Source organism: Acanthochromis polyacanthus, chromosome 1 (assembly GCF_021347895.1).
Source record: "Acanthochromis polyacanthus isolate Apoly-LR-REF ecotype Palm Island chromosome 1, KAUST_Apoly_ChrSc, whole genome shotgun sequence".
In the NCBI taxonomy this organism is placed as follows: Eukaryota; Metazoa; Chordata; class Actinopteri; family Pomacentridae; genus Acanthochromis; species Acanthochromis polyacanthus.
Genome location: NC_067113.1, coordinates 40,366,830 through 40,386,970, shown reverse-complemented (window position 1 = coordinate 40,386,970; position 20,141 = coordinate 40,366,830). Strand labels below are relative to the sequence as shown.

At 38.7% G+C, this 20,141-nt stretch overlaps 3 protein-coding genes across 3 annotated transcripts in view; all 3 read left to right on the top strand.

The window, feature by feature from the left end:
• The window catches only part of golgb1 (golgin B1), a 125,660-nt gene that overhangs the window by 38,412 nt on the left and 67,107 nt on the right, over window positions 1-20,141 (top strand). The window lies entirely within an intron of this gene.
• Window positions 47-3,765, top strand: pex26 (peroxisomal biogenesis factor 26). Its single transcript, XM_022213511.2, has 5 exons — window positions 47-419; window positions 506-643; window positions 2,086-2,402; window positions 2,481-2,621; window positions 2,722-3,765. The coding sequence occupies exons 1-5, from the start codon at window positions 232-234 to the stop codon at window positions 2,832-2,834; spliced, it is 897 nt and encodes a 298-aa protein (XP_022069203.2). The 5' UTR covers window positions 47-231; the 3' UTR covers window positions 2,835-3,765.
• On the top strand, window positions 4,308-12,398 carry usp18 (ubiquitin specific peptidase 18). Its single transcript, XM_051960843.1, has 11 exons — window positions 4,308-4,363; window positions 4,483-4,743; window positions 5,447-5,543; window positions 5,753-5,901; window positions 5,978-6,057; window positions 7,236-7,370; window positions 7,771-7,866; window positions 7,940-8,101; window positions 8,173-8,304; window positions 9,107-9,150; window positions 10,787-12,398. Exons 2-11 carry the CDS (start codon window positions 4,686-4,688, stop codon window positions 10,857-10,859), a joined length of 1,026 nt encoding a protein of 341 aa, XP_051816803.1. The 5' UTR covers window positions 4,308-4,363; window positions 4,483-4,685; the 3' UTR covers window positions 10,860-12,398.

The window sequence follows — 20,141 nt, the reverse complement described above, 5'->3', positions numbered from 1 at the left end:
TGAAGAAGGTGACGTCTGATTGGCCAGCGAGCGAGCTCAAACCCGGAAGTTCAAAGGATCATGGAGTGTAAACAAAATGTTGTGGAGAGGATAATGAGCAGACTAAGCTTTCTCACAGGCTTATTCGGCATCCAGCTGTAACCTAACCTGCTAACAGTGAAGCAGCGGCTCTTAAAACTATAGAAAGTTTGAATTTTCCCTCTTTTGCGGTGTTAAATTTGTTCTAGAGTCATGAGCTGCTGTTCAACCGGTCATCCTCCTGCTCGCAGCCCTCCGCTTTCTGCTACTTTAGCTCCCATAACCAACATGTTGGACACAGCTGCAGAGCAAATGATGATCAACAAAGATTTCCAGGCGGCTTTTGACACGTGTGACAGAGGCCTGGAGAGTCTGGACAGCATGGAGCCAGAGGACAGCAGGTGAGACTCTGAAACTTCACCCTCATCGGTGCTCCCTGCAGCCCGGATGTTAGTCTAACTGCGTGATTCTGGGTTGTGTTTTGCAGATGTGAGGAGTTCAGGATGGGTTTCTGCATCTTAGGGATCCAGGCTCTGGCTGAGCTGAATCGGTGGCAGGACGTCCTCTCCTGGGTCCTGCAGCAGTACGAGCACCAGAACATCCCAGCTAGAATCATGCAGATGTGGTGAGAAGATCCCAGACTGAGAGTTTTTATCAGTTAGTTTCATCAAAAATGATGTAAGATAAGATAATCCTTTATTACTCCCCACGTCCGGGTAAATTTACAGTAGCAAACATCTTTCAAAACAGCACTAACCATATATACAATAACAATAATTATAATAACAATATTATGTACAGTATATACAAGAATGAAGAATGAGTAAATGCAGTACTACTAGAGCTGCTGTAACTGTCACAGAGCCATTTTGACCAAGGAAGCCTGATAAACCTTTAAATTTAAAGTAAGTTATCCAACAAACAAGCATCCAGTTTTGTAGAGATGACGATTTTTAAATGTAAATTAAATATTTAAAGGCTGTTCGCTGTTGCTCGTGTAATGTCAGAAAATTGCCCTTTTGCCCTGTCATTTACCGAATGAATTAAATAATAATCAAACAAAGAATCAACTACAAAATGATAGTTAGCTGCAGCTCTAAAGTTTAGGAATCTGAGGAATGAAGCCAACAACATACATTTACAGAATATATTTGGATCATTTAGATTAAATCTGCATGATACTGGAAAAAACAGACATTGTGATGTTTGTTTTTTGTCTAGTATACATGAAAATACATGAATTTTTACTTGGTGACTTAAATAACTCTACAATACTGACAATAGAAAGGTAGCAACAACTGATGGACACAATTGACCTGTTCTTGGTTAACTTCATCCTTGCTATAACCAAAATATTTGCTTCTTCCTTTTCCTTTGTTTCAGTCATTTTGCTGTGCACATGTGGAGCCTGCATGCAAATAAACTCTGCGTCCCGTAAACAGAATTAGATAACACTCAGTTTACCCAATAAGCATCAATCAGACAGACTAAATTATTAGATTATTCGTTAAAAATGACAGTCATACAAGTTTTGTTTTTGTTTAAAATAGCAAAAAATAAATAATAGTGATGTAAAATGATGTGTTGATTTGCCTCATTCACATTGTCCTTTGTGTATTGTGACTATTTGCTTGAACACATCACGATGTACACCCCCTGTCGAAAGTTTTGAGACACTTTCTCATTCAAATAAATTAGAACCCGTCTCAAAACTTTTGACGGGGTGTAGTTGCTGAAATTAGATTTAAAGTAGATTTCCTGTCTCATTCTTATGCTGGATTACAACAAAACTGAGTGATTAAGTAGCAAAAATAGAAAAGAGAACCAATTTTAAAATATGTGAGAGCGGCAACTGTGTTTTTTTTTTCATTATTAAATGTTCTCTAAATTATTTTTGCAACAACTCGATCCATTGTGGCGCCTGTAACTGCTGATAGTCAGATTGCCATTATATATTACAAGTAAGAGGCAAATTTACTCTGAAATGATTGAATTTTTGGTGTTTTTTTTAACTCGTAAATTGTGATAAAATACCAACTGAGCAGATGTTCTCGTTCATTTCGGCAGCATACTTCTTTACTCCAAGGTCGGGGAGCCTGCCGTGATGCAGGAGGCAGCCAGAGTTTGGCTGCTCTGCCCGTTGAACAGCGCAGTGTCCGGCTTCAGGACGGTCGCAGAGCTCTACCTGCTGCACATCCTCGTGCCTCTGGGACACGGGGAGGAGGCCCGGGAGCTGATTGTAGGTGAGGTGGGCAGCGCTGCGTTCACAGAAGACCAGAGACGGACGGCGCTGGATGTCGTGGAAGAAAAAGAGCGACGGGATCAAGAAGCGCCTTTTGATCCCAACGTCAGCCCGAGCTTGGACGTCACGGCTCATCCTCAGGGTCAGTCTTCATGACGTGCTGTATGTTAACTCATCATAAGTGTGGATCATAACTGCTCTTTCTGATTGTGTTTTCCAGGTAGTGCATTTCACAAACTTGCAGCCATGCTCAGGTTTTTATACAGGAAAGTCACGATGAGCCGCTCTGGTTCATTCCCCCTCCGGAGACTCTTTCTGGCTGCTGTTCTCATCTACGTGCTTTTTTTCCGGCTGGATCCAGGTTTGGTTAAAAGTTTTCGACGCATTTGTGTAATTTCCTTCTAAAAAGAATCTATTTGGGGAATGAACTGATGTGTTTCTAACTCATTTTTTCCCCACAGCTCTCCCCTCTTCATTCATATGGATTTCCAAACTTTACCAGCTTCTCAGACAGATGTGGACCGCCATGTTTGCTCCATATTATCAGCCGCTCGCTCAGAGCAAAGAACTGTGAAAGACTGAATATCACACTGTGTTTGTTGCAGCATTTTGATTCAGCCGTGTTTTGTAATCGAACATGATTTAATCCCTGATTCATTTGATATCATACCTGTGAAACCACAGCCACACAAGCAGCTTCCTCATCCCAGGAGTATTTGCTGTTGTAAAATGCCCCACTGACTCTGAGAGCTTGATGTTACCACCTGGTTTTGTGAACCTGTGACGTGTGAATACGTTCATGTTGGTGCATCGTTAAGGTTGCAGATCCACATTGTTGAGCTTGAAGCAACGCCCGCCTCATCAAGATCCTTTTATTTATTCAGGATCTCTGCATCCTGATCACGATGGCATTAGAAGGTGAAAGTATGAATGAGAAAATGGATACAATGTATGAACATGTCGGCTTAATTGAAGGGTCAATATATAATTGCGTGACTTTTTGTATCATAGTTGACTGTTTTTTGCTGTTTTCAGGCCTAAAACCAACATGGCCACCTATAAACAAACACCACATGACATTTTTACACAAAGATTCTCCTGTGCAACTGAGTAAAATTGAAAGTTATTTATGAAGATATTGTCGTAAACCTGTTGACATGCCATAAATCCACTCTTGACTCACACACTACTTTATGTTAAATAACTCAGAAAGCATTGAGAGGTGTTTTTTGTAACGGGTAACTTAGTTGGAAGTGAGACAATTTATTATTTTCCATTTAAAATTTGATATATCGACAAAAAAGAAATATCTGTCATGATTGTCGCAACTTAGTACAAAGAACACAAAACTATTTCTGAATAAACTCATTTTATTATTGTTTAGCTCATTAGAAAGTGGTTATTGTTAAATTCAGGCGGTTATTTAGTTGATATGTTTGTGATATCCAGTCATTTATTATTAATAAATGATTGTTTCCATAATAAATAATTATGGAATTTGTAAAGACGTGACCATAATGTTTTACTTTTAATAGAAATGGTGAAAGATATATCCCATGGACTTCAAAAGTCCGTCTATTGACTCTATGTTTTACTAAAAGGGAGTAAAAGAAACTGAATGCTTTTTCAGCTTCACTAACTATTTGACTTGTAGAACCAGCTGGCTGCACCTGTGTGGAATCAGGTGAGTCTCTTCAAAGGAGGAGAACATTTACGCAAATACTTATTTTACATGTTTTATTTCTAATTATTTTACATTACGCGGTAGAAATCCGTTTTCGCGTTGACACGGAAGAGTCTTTTTTTGGAAATTCTCTGATTCAATGTTAAAAATCACGAAGAGGAAAACACTTCTCTCTCACTTGTCCAACATTTATTATATTTGGGGAAATGCAAAAAAAAAAAGATTTTGCGCTGCTTATTTTTTGCATTTGGACCACATTCGACCAAATCTAAAATAAATGCAAAGCCTTATTAAAATATTTCAGCGCTGTGAAACCTTTTTTTATTTGTCTGAAGCAGTTTCTGACTCTGACAAATAAAGGTTTAAAAAAAATCGGCATTTAAACGTGACAAAAAAAACAGAATCAGCCGCTCAGTGCGGTAAGTTCTATTTTCATTACCTTCAGTTATCGTCACAGCCCTTAACTATGGAGATTAATGCTGTAAATGTCACGAAAAGCTGGAAATGATCGTTTCTCTGTAACTTGTTTTTGTTTTAGACTCTTGGCCAGCTGCTGCTAAGTTTCGATTCCAACAAAGCGAACAGAAACGTGGAAAACGAAAGTAAAGCCGCAGCTGTGAGGGAGACGTTTCCTGCTCAGCTGATTTTCTACAGCTCAGAAAACGCTTCAGCAGGCTGGTTCAGTGTGGAGGACTAGTCAGGTAGTTAAACTGAACTGTGAAGGAGAAGAAGCCTGCTCTGATGTCTGCTAGGATCTGTAGGATATTCTCCCTGTTGACTACCAGAGATCTCTATTTGGGTGAGTAGACCACCGTCTGTCTGATGGGCAGTTTTCATGTTTTCTGTCAGTGTGATGCAAAAGTACAACCAGTACCAGAAAGTAACGAGAACACACGTACATGTACCGGCATTTTATTTACTAGTCCTAGGTTTCTGGGAGATTCGGATATGATTCACACAGCAGCCGGATAAAATAAAACAAGACAAGTACAATAAAGGTAAAAATGTAATAAAGTCAATGCAATGTACAGATATGGACCTTTTTTTTATTTAATCAGGAGAAATCCCGATGAGATTAAGAACCTCTTTTGCAAATAGAGGCCGTAGCAAATACAAAAAAAACGTTTTAAAAAACTGTTTCTTTTTTAGTGTTATTGCATAAAACATTTTTTTCCCTCTTCATAACCAATAAATCCTTCAGGTGTGTTTCAGTGACACGGAAATGAAAATACAGACTTTGGATGTGAGTGAAATACACCTAGTAGACATTTGCTCTGCTTGGACCTTAAACCGATAAACCAAATTATCTATAAAACAGTCGATTTGTTATTGTAATAGAACATGCACATCTGTATTGACATTTTGAATCCACACGTCCCTTTTTTTAACTTCATTTTGCCGTGTGGTGTTCCAGGTTTGAGGCGGTGGGCCCGGTCGTGGGTAACATGTTTGATTCAAGGCGTCACAAACTGTGTTGTTTTGCTTTCGATGGTGTGTCGCAGGAATGAGAGGCCTCACCAACTACCACCTGTCCTGCTGTGTGAACACTTTGCTGCAGACCCTCTCTGCCACCTGGGAGATACTAGACCTGCTGGAGAGGTAAGCAGATGACCGACTATTCATCATGACTTATAAAGCACTAAGACCTGAACAAAATGATACTAATGCCTTTGATAGTTCTGTGGTCATTCGGCCTCATGGAACCCTTTCAGATGTTTGAAAAATGCACTAATATCCATCTGGCAACAAGGCTGTGTTTCCTGGGAGCTGAATAATAAGGATTAATGAGGGTTTATGAACGTCACAAGGTGGGAAGCAGCTCGGAGAGACCGGAGACCGGATAGTGGTAATGTCCCCCAGGAGCTGAAGAGGGTTCTTTCAGCCATGCGAGGAGACCTTCCTCAGCCGGCCCCACATCGTGACTTCCTCCACTGTCTGGACAGAAACCGAATCCCACGTAAGAGCCCAGAAAACGTCTCGTGTTGATGCAGTTTTGCTGCCCAGCGTCTAACAATGAGAATGTTGTTTTGCAGTCGGTATGCAGCACGACGCCGCCGAGGTCTTCCTCTCCATTCTGAACTTGATGCAGCAGCAGCTGGATGACAACGTTCTGGTTGGACTTCAACCCTCCTGTTGTCCTCATTTACGGGCACCAAAAAACATTGTTCCTTGTCTGGAAAAAAATCCCCCCAAAATTTCTGAAAATCTGCAAAACCTTCAGGAAGAAAATTCCAATAATTCATTAAAAGTTTCCCTTAAAATCTTTATTTAAAAAAAAAAAATCCCCCAAATTTGGCAATAAAATTCTTGCAAATATTTTCAAAAATAATTAGGAAAAACCTTCCAAAAAAATCCTAAAAATATCTAAAGTGATTCCATATATATCAGTAAAACTTCTAATATTTTCTTTAAGAACATTCACAAAAAAAATCATCCAAACTCCACCGAATTTCGCTGGATTTTGGTTTATTTTTTTTTGTGAATGTTCTTAAAGAAACATTTTTAACATTTATTTTTTTCCACCAAAAATGTTCAAAGATTTCCCAAAAATATAAAAAATGTGGACATCAGAAGTTTCACTGTGAAAAACTAATTTTCTGCACAGAAAAGTGGTGCATATCATACCCGACAGAATCATGTAGAAAAATGCTTTCTTTGAATCGTTCACTTCATAGACATAGATCAGGTAAAGGATATTTACCCTCCTGTTGTCGTCCTTAACGGGCACCAAAAACTATTGTTTTCTTGTCTGAAAAAAATCTAAAAATTCAGGAAAAAAAAAATCCTCAAATTTCTGAAATTTTGCAAAACCTTCAGGAAGAAAATTCCAATAATTCCTTAAAAATTTTATTTAAAAAAAAATTGGAAAGAAAACTCTTGTAAATATTTACAAAAAATTAGCAAAAATCTTCAAAAAAAAATCCTAAAAATATCTAAAGTGATTACATTGATATATCAATAAAACTTCTAATATTTTCTTGAAGAACATTCACAAAAAAATCAACCAAAATCCAGCGAAATTCGCTGGATTTTGGTTGATTTTTTTGTGAATGTTCTTAAAGAAACATTTTTAACATTTCTTTTTTTCTACCAAAAAATGTTCAAAGATTTCCCAAAAATATTAAAAATGTGGACATTAGAAATTTTCCCTTTTTTTTCCACATTTTCAAACTTTAAACTGGGTCAGTTTTGACCTGCAGGACGACAGGAGATTTAATCACAAATGCATTTTTAAAATAATCTCTCAACATTACTTATACTTCATTTATTTGCATTTCCTCTCTTTACTAGGCTCTTGAAATCCAGAATCTGTACAAGATTTCGGTGGAGACGCACGTGCAGTGTTTGGACTGTGCCTCCGTCCAGACTCGAAGCAGCTACATGCTCAGCCTGCCTCTGCACATAAACGAAGAAACCAACTCTCTGGTGCTGAAATGGATTCTTCCAAATGAATATAACATGATTAGGGACATAAATTAATCTGCTTTCTTGCCAGGATTTATGTGATAAGATCGGACGACACTGAAACGTCTGTATGCTACATGTAAAAGCTACAACTTAGCTTAGCATAACCAGATTCAAAAAATAGTATGTTGCATGAAAACACAACTTTTACCTTTTGTTTATGAACAGATTAAACCCATGAGCCTCTTGAAAAGCAAGGTTTAAAAGTGCTAGGTGGTGATTTTATTTTTGCTTGCCCCTTTCAGTCTTTATGCTAAGCTAAGCTAGCTGTGTGCTTCTACATTCTCATACAGCAGTGAGAGTAGTGTCAATCTTCTATATGTGTTCAAAAACAGCAACTCTGAATTCTGATTCCTTTCAGGAGAGCTGCATGACCTCCTTCTTTGAGCATCAGGAGTTAAGAGGCATAAATCGCTGCTTTTGTGCACAATGTGGAACGAAGACAACGTCCAAACAGGTAGCGCTCGGCTAAAATGCTACCCAGAAAGTCTTCTCTAAGACAGCCATCAACGTGTCTTTGTCTTTTTCAGGGTGTCAAACTCCTTTCCTTGCCTCGTATCCTGTGTGTGCACCTGAAACGATTCCGAAATATGCACGGTTCAACCCGAAAACTTGACTGCAGAGTTACTTTTCCGGAAACCTTTGACTTTGTGGAGATTGTTCAAGAGGCGTTCTCCCCAAGCTTTGAGCAGGTACCTCTATTCTCTGTCTAGTGTCTGGATCTAGAGTCTGTTGTTGTCTGAAAATGTGTTTGTTCTTCCAGAATGATGCAAAGTACACTTTGTACGCCGTGGTAGTACACTCTGGTTATGCAGCATTTGGACACTACACCGCCTACGTCCGTCACAGACTGAACAAGAGCTGGTACTATGCAGACGACAGCCGCGTACAGCAGGTATGACGAAATCTCATTGGAATTAAGGTTGTTTCTGGTCTTCCACTTACTGAACAGTCTTTCTAAAACATGTTTATGCATTGAACATTTCATTGGCAATCACAATGCAAAGTTAGAATTAAAATTTTAAACCTTGTGTCGTAATGCGGGTCAAAACTGAGCGGGTTTAAAGTTGGAAAATATGGGAAAAAAAGATACTTTCACAGTGAAACTTCTGATGTCCACATTTTCAGCACTTTTTGGGAAATCTTTGAACATTTTTTGGTGGAAAATAGAAATGTTAAAAATGTTTCTTAAGAATATTCACAAAAAAAATCTACCAAAATCCATTTTTTTGTGAATGTTCTTAAAGAAAATACTAGAGGTTTTACTGATATATATGTAATCACTTTAGATATTTTTACTCATTTTTTAAAATATTTACAAGAATTTTCTTGCCAAACTTTTTTTTTTTTTAAATAAAACTTTTAAGGGAAACTTTTAAAGAATTATTGGAATTTTCTTCCTGAAGGTTTTGAAAATTTTCAGAAATTTGGGGATTATTTTTTTTGCTGAATTTTTGAATTTTTTTCAGACAAGGAAAGAATATATTTTGGTGCCTGTAAATGAGGACAACAGGAGGGTTAAAGATATTTTGATGAATACGTCACAAAAACAGGACGTGAAATTTGATGCATGAAATGTCGGAAATACAGCTTTTGCTGCCCACTTCAAGTAAAACAAGGAGTTTGTATTGCTATGATGCAGTATTTTGCAAATTTGTGATTCGTTTGTTGTCTGATTTTTTTTCTCAAACTTGCAGACCTCCTGGGAAGGCGTGAAAAACACTTATGGAGGACGTTTCAGGTAAATTTAGCTTCTGTTCTGTCTGGTATAGAAGGCTGAGATCAACCTAAAGCAACATCTTTGGGATGTGTGAAAGGTTGCATTCTTACTGAGAGATAAAAAGATTGATACCACTCTTACATTCCTGCACTAAATATGCAGCTACTACCAGCTTAGCTTAAACACTGGGATCTGAGTTCTGTCCAAAGGCAAGAAAATCTTCCTATTAAAGGCTGTAATTAACAGAAACAATAAAAACAAAAATGACTGCAGTATCACTTAAATATTAAGTCATTCAAATTGCATTCACCATTGCTTCTTATTTGAACAGTTGGTTAATTGCTGTAAAGTAAAATGAACAGTTTATATCAGTCAAACATGCGGCCTGCGGGCCAAAACCGGCCCTCCAGAGGGTCACATCCGGTTTAGGGGATTTAGGAAATAGTGGATTTTGTTTGTTTGCATCCAGGAGGCAGTTAGCTTAGCTTAGCCTAAAGACTTGGAACAAGGGAAGCAGCAAATGTAGCCTTGCTTTTACAAAATAATATACTCGCTACCTCTATGTTTTAGGGCTGGACCCGAATATCCAAATATTCGTTCGCTACGGCGGTATCCGGATATTAATTTTCGTATCCGAATATTCGCCACCCGAATGGCCGGTTGGCTGCCGACTCTGACGTCACGCTTCACTTCGTTGCATAAACACAAGACAAGATGCCGAAGACGAGCCCAGACGAATGGATCCGAATATTCGGACTGTCTCCGCCACCCCCACCCCCACCCCCACCCCCTCCGGTCGGACGTTACGGGGCAGAACGAATATTCGGATATTCATCTTTAATAGGGCCCGAATATCCGGAGACCAGAATCCTCTATTCGGGCCAGCCCTAGTATGTTTCTGAAGTATTTTGTTTTGTTTGAAAGTAGCCGTTTCCAGCTGTTATGCTAAGCTAAGCTAGCTACTTCCTGAAACCAGAGTGGTGTCAAACCTTTGGCAAAAGAGCAAATAGCTGCTTCTGATATGTCCAGATGTCCCTTTAATCTCGAGAGAAAGGTGGAGAAAGACACGCTCTCAAATTAAATCAATTCTGAGCTGAATAAGGAGTGCAGTCGAAACTTTATTTGTTCTCAAATTAACAACTCAGATTCTCTTTGCTCAGCGTTGTCCATAAAATCATCTCTCACCTTCAAAAAATTTGGAATCCAATGGCCGTGCCTTCAGGAAGAAGTAACAAAAAACATGTGATTCCAATTTTATCCTCCTTAAAGTGGCTTCCAGTTGCTTTTAGAGTTAAATTTAAGATTGTATTAATAACATTTAAAGCCCTAAATGCCCGACCGCCGCTGACATCATGGAGCTTTTATGTTCCTACTTGGAGAAACAGCTTCAGATCTTTAAACAAAGCCTTATTGTCTGTTCCTCGGTCGAGATTAAAGACTGAAGGTGAATGCGTTTCTGCCACGAGGACTCTCAAACTTTTGAACTCCTAAACAGAGGAAATCCGTCTCGTCTGTCATGTTGTCTTTGAACGGCCGACTGCTTTTTGGCGAACCCCTGCTATTTGTCTTTTTACATTATGTTCCTGTTGAAATCTTCTTTTTGTGCAACTTTATCTTAAACGGGGCTCTGTAAAGTATTCATTTGTGCTCTTTACAGTGACACAGCATACATGTTGATGTACAGAAGAGATTCCAAAGAAGAAGGACGACAACCTGACTTTTCTGGCTGAGTGGACGGATGTGAATTAACCCTCCTGTTGTCTTCATTATGATTTCCTTGTCTGAAAAAAACAAAAAATTCAGCAAAAAAATTCCCCAAATGTCTGAAAATTTGCAAAACCTTCAGGAAGAAAGAAGTTTCCCTTAAAAGTTTCATTTTTAAAAAAATTCCAAATTTTGAAAGAAAATTCTTGTGAATATTTTCAAAAAAATGAGTAAAAAAATCCTAAAAATATCTAAAGTGATTACAGATATATCAGTAAAACTTCTAGTATTTTCTTTAAGAACATTCACACAAAAAAATCGCTGGATTTTGGTTGATTTTTTTGTGAATGTTCTTAAGAAACATTTTTCTTTTTCTTTTTTTTCCCACCAAAAATGTTCAAAGATTTCCCAAAAATGTTGAAAATGTGGATGTCAGAAGTTTCACTGTTAAATTATATTTTTTTTCCCCCAATTTTGACCCACAGGACGACATGAGGGTTAATCAGGGAACACGGTGTAACATAGGAATGTGGAAACATTTATTTTCTTGGACTATTTATTGTAAATCCTCCTGTTGTCTTCATTTACGGGCATCAAAAAATATAATTTCCTTGTCTGAAAAAAACAAAAAAAATTCAGCAAAAAAATTCTCCAAATGTCTGAAAATTTGCAAAAATCTTCAGGACGAAAGAAATTTCCCTTAAAAGTTTTATTTTAAAAAAATCCCAAATTTGGAAAGAAAATTCTTGCAAATATTTCAAAAAAAAGAGCAAAAATCTTCCAAAAAATCCTAAAAATATATAAAATGATGATAGATATATCAGTAAAACTTCTAATATTTTCTTTAAGAACATTCACAAAAAAATCAACCAAAATCCAGCGAATTTCACTGGATAATAAAAAAAATATAATAAAACTGATGTATTTCTTTCGCAGTGGTGATTTTTTTTATGAATGTTCTTGAGAAACATTTTTCTTTTTCTTTTTTTCCACCAAAAATGTTCAAAGATTTCCAAAAAATGTTGAAAATGTGGACATCAGAATTTTCACTGTGAAATTATATTTTTTTCCCCCAATTTTGACCCACAGGACGACATGGGAACACAATGTAACAAAGGAATGTGGAAACATTTATTTTCTTGAACTATTTATTGTAAATTCTGATTTTTTTTTTTTTTTTTTTTGGCGCACGGTGAAAGATTTTGTTGTTGATATTTTTTCATGGAGCTCAAACCAGCTGAGTAATTTGTCCCGGGGACCAGTAGGTGGCGTTGAAGACTCAAACCATGACGGTGTTTTCCACTCGGACCACACACGCTGCGAACCCACTGTGTGATTCTGGGGGGTTGGTCTGAAGAGAACGCTTAGCTTCGATATTCGCAGTTTGGGGGAAATACCTGCAGCAGGACTCAGCCTTCACTTTCCAGCCACTCATGAAGAACAATGAAGAGATTTTTTTTTTCTCACGTGGGCTGACAAAAACATCAAGTTTGATCGTGTGAATGATATTTTCCTACTGCTTGCAGGCCTTTTGTTTTTTACTATTAAAAAAGTGATGACTTTAATGTTTTGCGCCTTTAATGAACACCACCTTCTAAAGACACTCATCTATGTATTTGCGGAGTGCACTGAGGGAGCCGTCTTGCAATTAAAACACTTTCAGCCACAGTGCGTAAAAGCAGAAAAGCCACTAAAGTTCCCACTCGCTTTGCCAGGAGTTGGGGGACCGTGTGAAATGGTGCCTATGTGCTGCACGGCTCTGACAGAATGGAACATGTCTGCACAGTGCCAGAGGCAGCGGGCCTCATGCTTAGTCATCTCAATGCCGTGTAGCAGCGCATGGCTCTTTGCAGAAGGGGGTATCTGCCTCTCACATTCAGGGACGCGCCAGGGGCAGATATATGTGTTTTGATTTGAGTCACAGATAAGCTCCGTTGTGTTGCATTGCACTCTGACAGGCACAGAAATACTCCTGACACCTCAGATTATTGACATACGCTGAAAGCACTGAGTGTGCGGATTTACAGTCAGTGTTGTAGTAAGTGCTCAGGTCATGTATTTAAAGCGAACGCTGCATCGTATAGCTGCGTGACGTTAAAGCGCCGTCACACCAAAGCGACAGAAAGATAGCTGATGGCAAGAAACACGCTAATTAAATACCAACGCGCTGCTGGATGTGTAAACATGCAGCTGTGGGCCAAGAAGTTCACCATGTCAGTTAAAGATGGGATGAGTCACATGACGCTCTGTTTCCGCTGCTCCCCAAATGAGCACAAAATAAATAAAAAATCAGTTACTTCAGGTTTAAATCAAAGTGGTGAAGCTCTGTGATGCTGACCAGCACATTTATGGTGTACATACGGATGACGTTACTGGCTCACAGTCATGGAAAGTAGATTTACTGCAGCAGTATGCTTAATTACACTATCAAAGTACTCTAACTTCACTCAGGCGGTTTTAATTGAAGATGTGTTGTGCGTTTACTTCACCACACGTCAGAGAGAAATGTACTTATTACTGAACTCTACCAGCTAGAACATTTAAATGCTGCTTATAATTCAATGCATCAATAATTCTACTTCTATAGATGTATAATATACACAATTTAATAATACAATACTTAGTAGTAGGTCAGTCTGCATGCTTAGAACTGCCATTTTTTTAATCTTTAAACCAGCATTTTGATGTTTTTACTGATCAAAGTCGCACTCATTGCGTCATTTATTTTATGAATGGCATCCTACTGGTTATTTAAACTGGCAAACCAACTATTGACAAAAAAATTATATATGTGTATACATGTGTGTGCGTATATATATATATATATATATATATATATATATATATATATATATATATATATATATATATATATATATATATATACGCACACATATATATGGATTTATGTTATTTAATTTTTTAATTTAATTTTTATTCTTATTTATTTGTAGTTTTTTGCTATTTTTTATATGAGGTTTATTTATAGATATATAGATTTTTTCTTTATTTTTTTCTAGGTTTGTTAAATATATATATATTTGATTTTTTCGCTAATTTTCTTCTATATTTGAGTTTATATATTACCATTATTATTATTATCATTACTATTGTTATAATTATTATTATTATTATTAATAATATTTTTGCTATTTTTGGTATTATATATATATATATATATATATATATATTAGGAAAAAATGAAATAAAACTGATGTATTTCTTTTGCAGTGGGTTTTACAGGGTTAAATCACTTCATCACTTTCAGACACTTTATGTTGCCCCTCTTTTGTAAAAGTCACATCTGGCACATGCATCCCCGTCACAAAGATGGCTGTAATTATGAAGAAGTTCAGCTGAAATTTCACAAAGAATTATGAGCAAATGGACACAACAGTGACTCTTACATTTCCAATGAACCCGTTCTTCCCTTTGTAGGTTTTAATTAATTATGCATGTCGTTCTGTCATGTGTGGAGTCGGTGTTGGATGAGCACCTGTCCTGCACCGCCCTGACATTGACCACATCACAGATGCTGTAACGGTTGTATGACACAAGCAGGACGCCCTGAGGCGGCACATATAAAGTCTGACTCAATGTCTGGACGTCTTACTTTCTTTTCAACCACGTGTCACAAACGCACCAAGTCTTTGTCTCCATTGTTCAGCTGAGCTCCGACCCCTGGATGAGGTTACTGAGACACTTTACAGCAGATAATAATCTCCGCAATTAAGCTGTAGCTTTTTATCTTGGTCAGGTGTTAACGTTCAGGCAGCCAAGGACGCCTCGTGTTGTGTTGTTTTGTTGTGTCGTTTCTACAGCAGTGAAAGTGATTGACACAATAAATTCATAAAAGCACAACTGAAGCAGATATACAGTCTCTGTAGGCACGTAGGCTATAGCAGCAGGCATGATATTCCTAAGAAACTGTTTCCTTTGGACAATATATCGGAGTTCATTAATGCTTTTTAGTCATTGTTGATGTGTGTTTACCAGTTACTAGGTGAGCACACCACTGAGATGCGTGGAATTTGGCTGTTTGAGAACCACTCTTAAATTTTTCCTTTTTTGCATGTGGAGGATTTCACAGGCTTAGATAAACTCCTCTGTCTGCCTTAATTTTTTTTCACATGCACCAGCTAGTGAATATTCCAGCTCTTTGTCTGCCTAAAGATGACCACCGCTCAGGCTCTTCTGCTGTGGAATAGCAGAGAAGTGAAAGCAGTGAAGCTGAACTGTGAGCTGGTGGGCGAACTCTAACAGGCACAAAGGTTGCAGTGCCCTTCTTTTATGCCTGTTTGACCACATTAGCAGCTTTGATTCACAGAAGTGTCCATCTGTAAAATAATTTGGTCCAGAGTAAAATGTTTCAACAGTGTGATGCACATCGTAAACAGAAGGATTTGCAACTTTTCCGCACTTCTTTTTTCACCTTGCGCCACCATTAAGCCAAATTTTTGTCTGTCTGATACTAATTTCCAAGCCATTTTTTTTGTAATCAGTAATCCTGATAAACAATTCCAAAAACAACCATGTATTTATGTGAATGTTACTTTGACGTGTGCTAGCGATTCTTGCAGGTCAAATATGTACACCCCCACCCGGCTAAGGCTGCAAAAACTACATTTCTTTTGCATGTAGCAGTCTGGATTTTGAATTTATTAATGCTTTTCTTAAAATACAGTCTTTATACCATTGTTTGATTTGTGGCGTCTGTTGAATCTGGAGCCAATTAGCGAATGTTAGAATGCTAACAGAGCATTGTTTGTCATTAGTTTGTCATGTTAGCGTCCTGATGTTAGCATTTAGCTCAACAAATTGACTTTTTTTTAGCTGTCTGTTTTCAATACATGTTTTGTTTTGTTTTTATACACAGTTTAGGTGCCTGCTTGTTTGTATTTTAGAATCCATGAAATAACTTATTCCACAATTTAACATTCGTGATGCAAACATGGTTTGAAAGTAGCTTAAGCTTTGAACCATGACAACCCTGTTAATGGAAGGAAGGAAGGAAGGAAGGAAGGAAGGAAGGAAGGAAGGAAGGAAGGAAGGAAGGAAGGAAGGAAGGAAGGAAGGAAGGAAGGAAGGAAGGACTAAGTTAGGGCACATGTAGACATAATGGAAGAAAGGAAGGAAAGAAAGACTAAGTTAGGGCAACTGTAGACATAATGGATAGAAGGAAGGAAGGAAGGAAGGACTAAGTTAAAAACTGAGAAGAAAATTTCAAGAAAGTCAATCTAGATGGATAGATAGATGGAGAGAAAGTCTGAGTGTAGGGAAAGAAAAAAGAAAGAATACTCAGAGAGAATTTATGATTTGAAAGAAAGAAAGATGGTTATAGATAGATAGATAGATAGATAGATGAAAGTCTCAAACATCCCCATAAAGTATCTCTCAATCTTTCAACTCAACATCAAGATGGTTCCCTTCACTATGCCTGTATTATCTGTATTATCCCAGGTTTCAGCACAGTGCTGTTCTGACACTATTTTTCTCTTTTCTGTTTCTTTTAATACAGCCACCTTCAGGAAGAAGACTCTCTCTGCATCTGTGATTGACAGCATGGAACCATACAGCAGTTTACCAATATGTGAATGAATGCGTGAAACCAGGACTTTCCACCACTGTTTGTACGGTAAGATCGTCAGCTGACACTGAGGTTATAAAATCAGTATTTTAATGGTGCAGAGCAGCAGCTTGGAAATCACTCGGAAGTGACTGTTGCTTCACGTGTCGTCTTAATGGGCTGCATTCAGCCACCATTTCATGCTAGTTATGCTGTCAGACAGCAGAAGCAGATTTAGTGGGAATTCGGCCATAATAATATGTGTAAGTGAGTGCAGATATAAACAGTGATTGAGTTTAGGTGACGTGAAAACACAGTAACCGAAGAGTCTTCAAGTTTCTACGATTTCCAAAATATTCCTCAGTTCTTCAGTTTCCAGAGTTCTGACCTTTTGACATATGAATAGCTTTGATTGTAATGTTGTAATGTTTTCACCTTCATGTAGCTGTTATTTTACACCTCCAAATAATGGATTTTCACCACATTAGGCCTGAAATTCCAGCTGAGGAAACAATGACTGTTGCTGCTTTTCTAACCCAGTCACAGTTACGTCTTTTCCACTGCCTTGGAGGATTTTGCAACTGCCTCTTTTCATTATGTGTAACCATTACCACACTATCACTTCACCAAAATAGTATTTTTCTGTTAGAGATAAAAGCTAAAAGGTTAGTAAAGTTAGTTTTTGCCAGAGAGCAGCTACAGTATTAGCATGGTTTTAGCTCTGTTTCACAATAGTTACAAATTTTAGGTGTCCATCATGCATTTCCTCTGTTTGGCCTCGTAGCTGTAACAGAACTGCCTGCTTCATTCAAAATTTACATGCTTCATCTTCTAGTTATATTTATACATCCTTAAAAAGGAACTAATTTGCACACTGTCTCTTCACAGTTCTCTTTTCTCTGCCTGCATCAGATAGTGAATAGCGATTGGTCTTGGCTGTTAAATTTGCAGCGACACTCCCCTTTGATACGAATGTCTTAGGGAAGCCGTTTCCCCCATGATGTCAAAACAGAGACCCCTCTAACAAGCCCCGTCCTGACCGCTTCCATTCTGTAAAACCTATCTAACAGCAAATCTCTGGATGCTTCAGGGGAGGCAGGCCGGCTCACACAGCCATTCTTCTGGTTACATAATGAGGTTTCAAATAGGAAATGATTCTTTTTTGCTGTCTCTGTGTTCAACATGCAGGCCTGGTGACCATGGTGAAGTCTGGTTTTGTAAATAGCAAACAAGAACTGAAGGCAAATGTCTGCTGCATGACTTGGATTTTTCCTCTCACTTATAAAAAAAAGAAGAAATTGGTAAATCAGATAAAGCAGATAGGCGACCGAACTGAAAAGAAAATCTTGCATAATTAAAATTAACTAATTTAAAGTAAACCCCAAAGTTATTTTTAACCCACAAACTCATGTGTGAATATATATCACAGGGATTTCTTTAGTATGAACAGTCATGTCAAGAGAAAAGTCTTATCTTTCCCCCGCGAGTTCATAAAATTTCCTCTCGGGGGGAGAAGGGGAGTCTGGTCAACACAACGTTTTCCTCTCTCTTCCCGTGTTCGGTTGTCCTCCCCAAGATTCTTGGCAATCTGAGCGTAATAAATAGAACATCTGCTGAGTTTTCTAGGAAAGAGGCTGTCAGATAGGCTGAGTGCTGTAAGCGAACAGTAACGAAGAAGCACGGTTCAGATTTGGTTTGGAGCAGAACTGGGTTTGAGGTTGATGTGCTTTGATTTGACTCAAAATGGCAAGTAAAACCATTACTTAGTGGTTAATGATATACATTCAGCCTAAGTTATTTTTCAGGTTATTTCTATTTGTTATGAATTGGACGTCCAGCCGAGAGGAGATGGCAGCGGGTTGCAGATGTTGGTTCTCACAGGAAGTGAGCGGAGGCCCCTTTGGTAATTGTGGTCGTGACATGTCGGCATATGTGGCCTGATGCCCCGCCCTCGTCTTCATGAGTCTGTCGTTACCCTTCAGCTAGCGCCTTATCTCGTCTCCTTATCATCAGAGTCGGGATCCAGGGAAGATCAGCCGTCGTCTCAGAAGCCGGGCTGCTCAGATTACAGCTGAAATGGTTTTACTGACGGGTCCAGGTAACTGTCTGTCTGTCCCTCCTCTAAGCAAACTGCCACTATGACCCCCTGTTGTTACTTGTTGACGCAAAAAGATAAAAACCCTCTTCTAAACATCCGATATCCGATGGTACCGTAATAAATTCTCAGCTTCATATGGCATCCCTCAAATTAAAATCCTTCTTCGTCTGTCTCTCGGTGCACAGGAATGACTGGAATTGCACCTTGAGGCTAATTCCTGCCTCACCATTCCAGCTCTCAGCCAGCGATAAGCTCACAACAACCTGTTAGCTGCTGCACATTTCAGCTTGCGTATGCATGCCAATCAGGTGCTATATCAGTGCCCCAGTTAATAATTTGTACAGTGGGAGAAAAACCTGTGACAGAGAGAAGTCATAGCGAAACCGGTCTCGATGCAAACAGCGCCGTTCTTTCACTTCTCCTTGGTGCACCTTGCCATGTTTAAGAGGCCTGACCCAGGTCCCGCTGTTGACTCGCTCTGTTGTATGGGCTGGGCACCTTGAGAAGTGAGCTATCCATTGTCAAACCTCTTTGACCTGCTCTCTCCTTCAGCCTCTCCTATTTCCGCACAAAGACTCTCTAATGCCAGGTAGCTGGTGCTGGCATTCCTGTTGCATTCCACCATGGGGAAGTTGCTGGGATCAGGATGAAAAATGCCTGAAACAAAGGCCTACTCTCATTCACAGGGTTTAGGGTTCTGTGGGAAAGTCCAGGCTGGACAGAGGTTGGATGGCAGAGGAATGCGAAGCGGGGCATAGCTCACACAGTCTCTATGACACAGACCCAAAGACACACTGACAAGGTGGAGGTCTTCTTACATGGAGGAGTCAGAAGCCATGAAAGAGGATGATGGGACTCGGGATGACTGCAGCGTATCCTTCCTCTATCGTGTTTACACATGAGAGTTGAGTCATCCATTCAGCAAACACGATGAGTCGGCTTCGTTTGAATGTCTGGGTGTAAACTTTGTCCAAACACGACAGTTTCAACTGCACCTTTTTGTTTTTATTACACACTACATTCAGTAGCATTAGTGAAGAGGAAATCACATGAATCGAGCAGTTCTTCCAAACTGCTATGGCTTGAAGATCCTTAAACCAAACGAAATAGAAGACTGACACTGCATCATATTAAATCTGCCCTTTGAATATGAAGCTACAGCCTGCAGCAGTTAGCTTTTCTTGGCGCAAAGACTTAAAACTCCTTTAACCTCTTAAGCTCACTTCTTAAGCACACTATATCTTGTTTGCTTGATTTGTATAAATATGTCATGCAGAAACAGGAACTCAACGTTCAGTTTCTGACTATTTGTTGAATTTATTCCAACCCACACTAACTTCCAGCATGGTGAAACATCTGCGGCTTTAAATTAAACTAATGTGGAAAAACTGCAGTTCCTCAAATGGCCACTGGAGGCTGGACCAAAAGCGAGTCAGTCCCCATTGACCCTAATGTTAAAATGTTTAACATTACAACAGAAATAAACATGTTTACAGTATGGTACAAAAAACATTTTGGTTTCTATAGCTAATTTCCCCGTTCAGGACCGTGGCACGAGTGGTGAATTTTTACATAATTCATCGATTTCAATTCTATTAATGCTCAAAGTTATGTATCATTAAGGAGGGGATAGTCTGCCTCCAC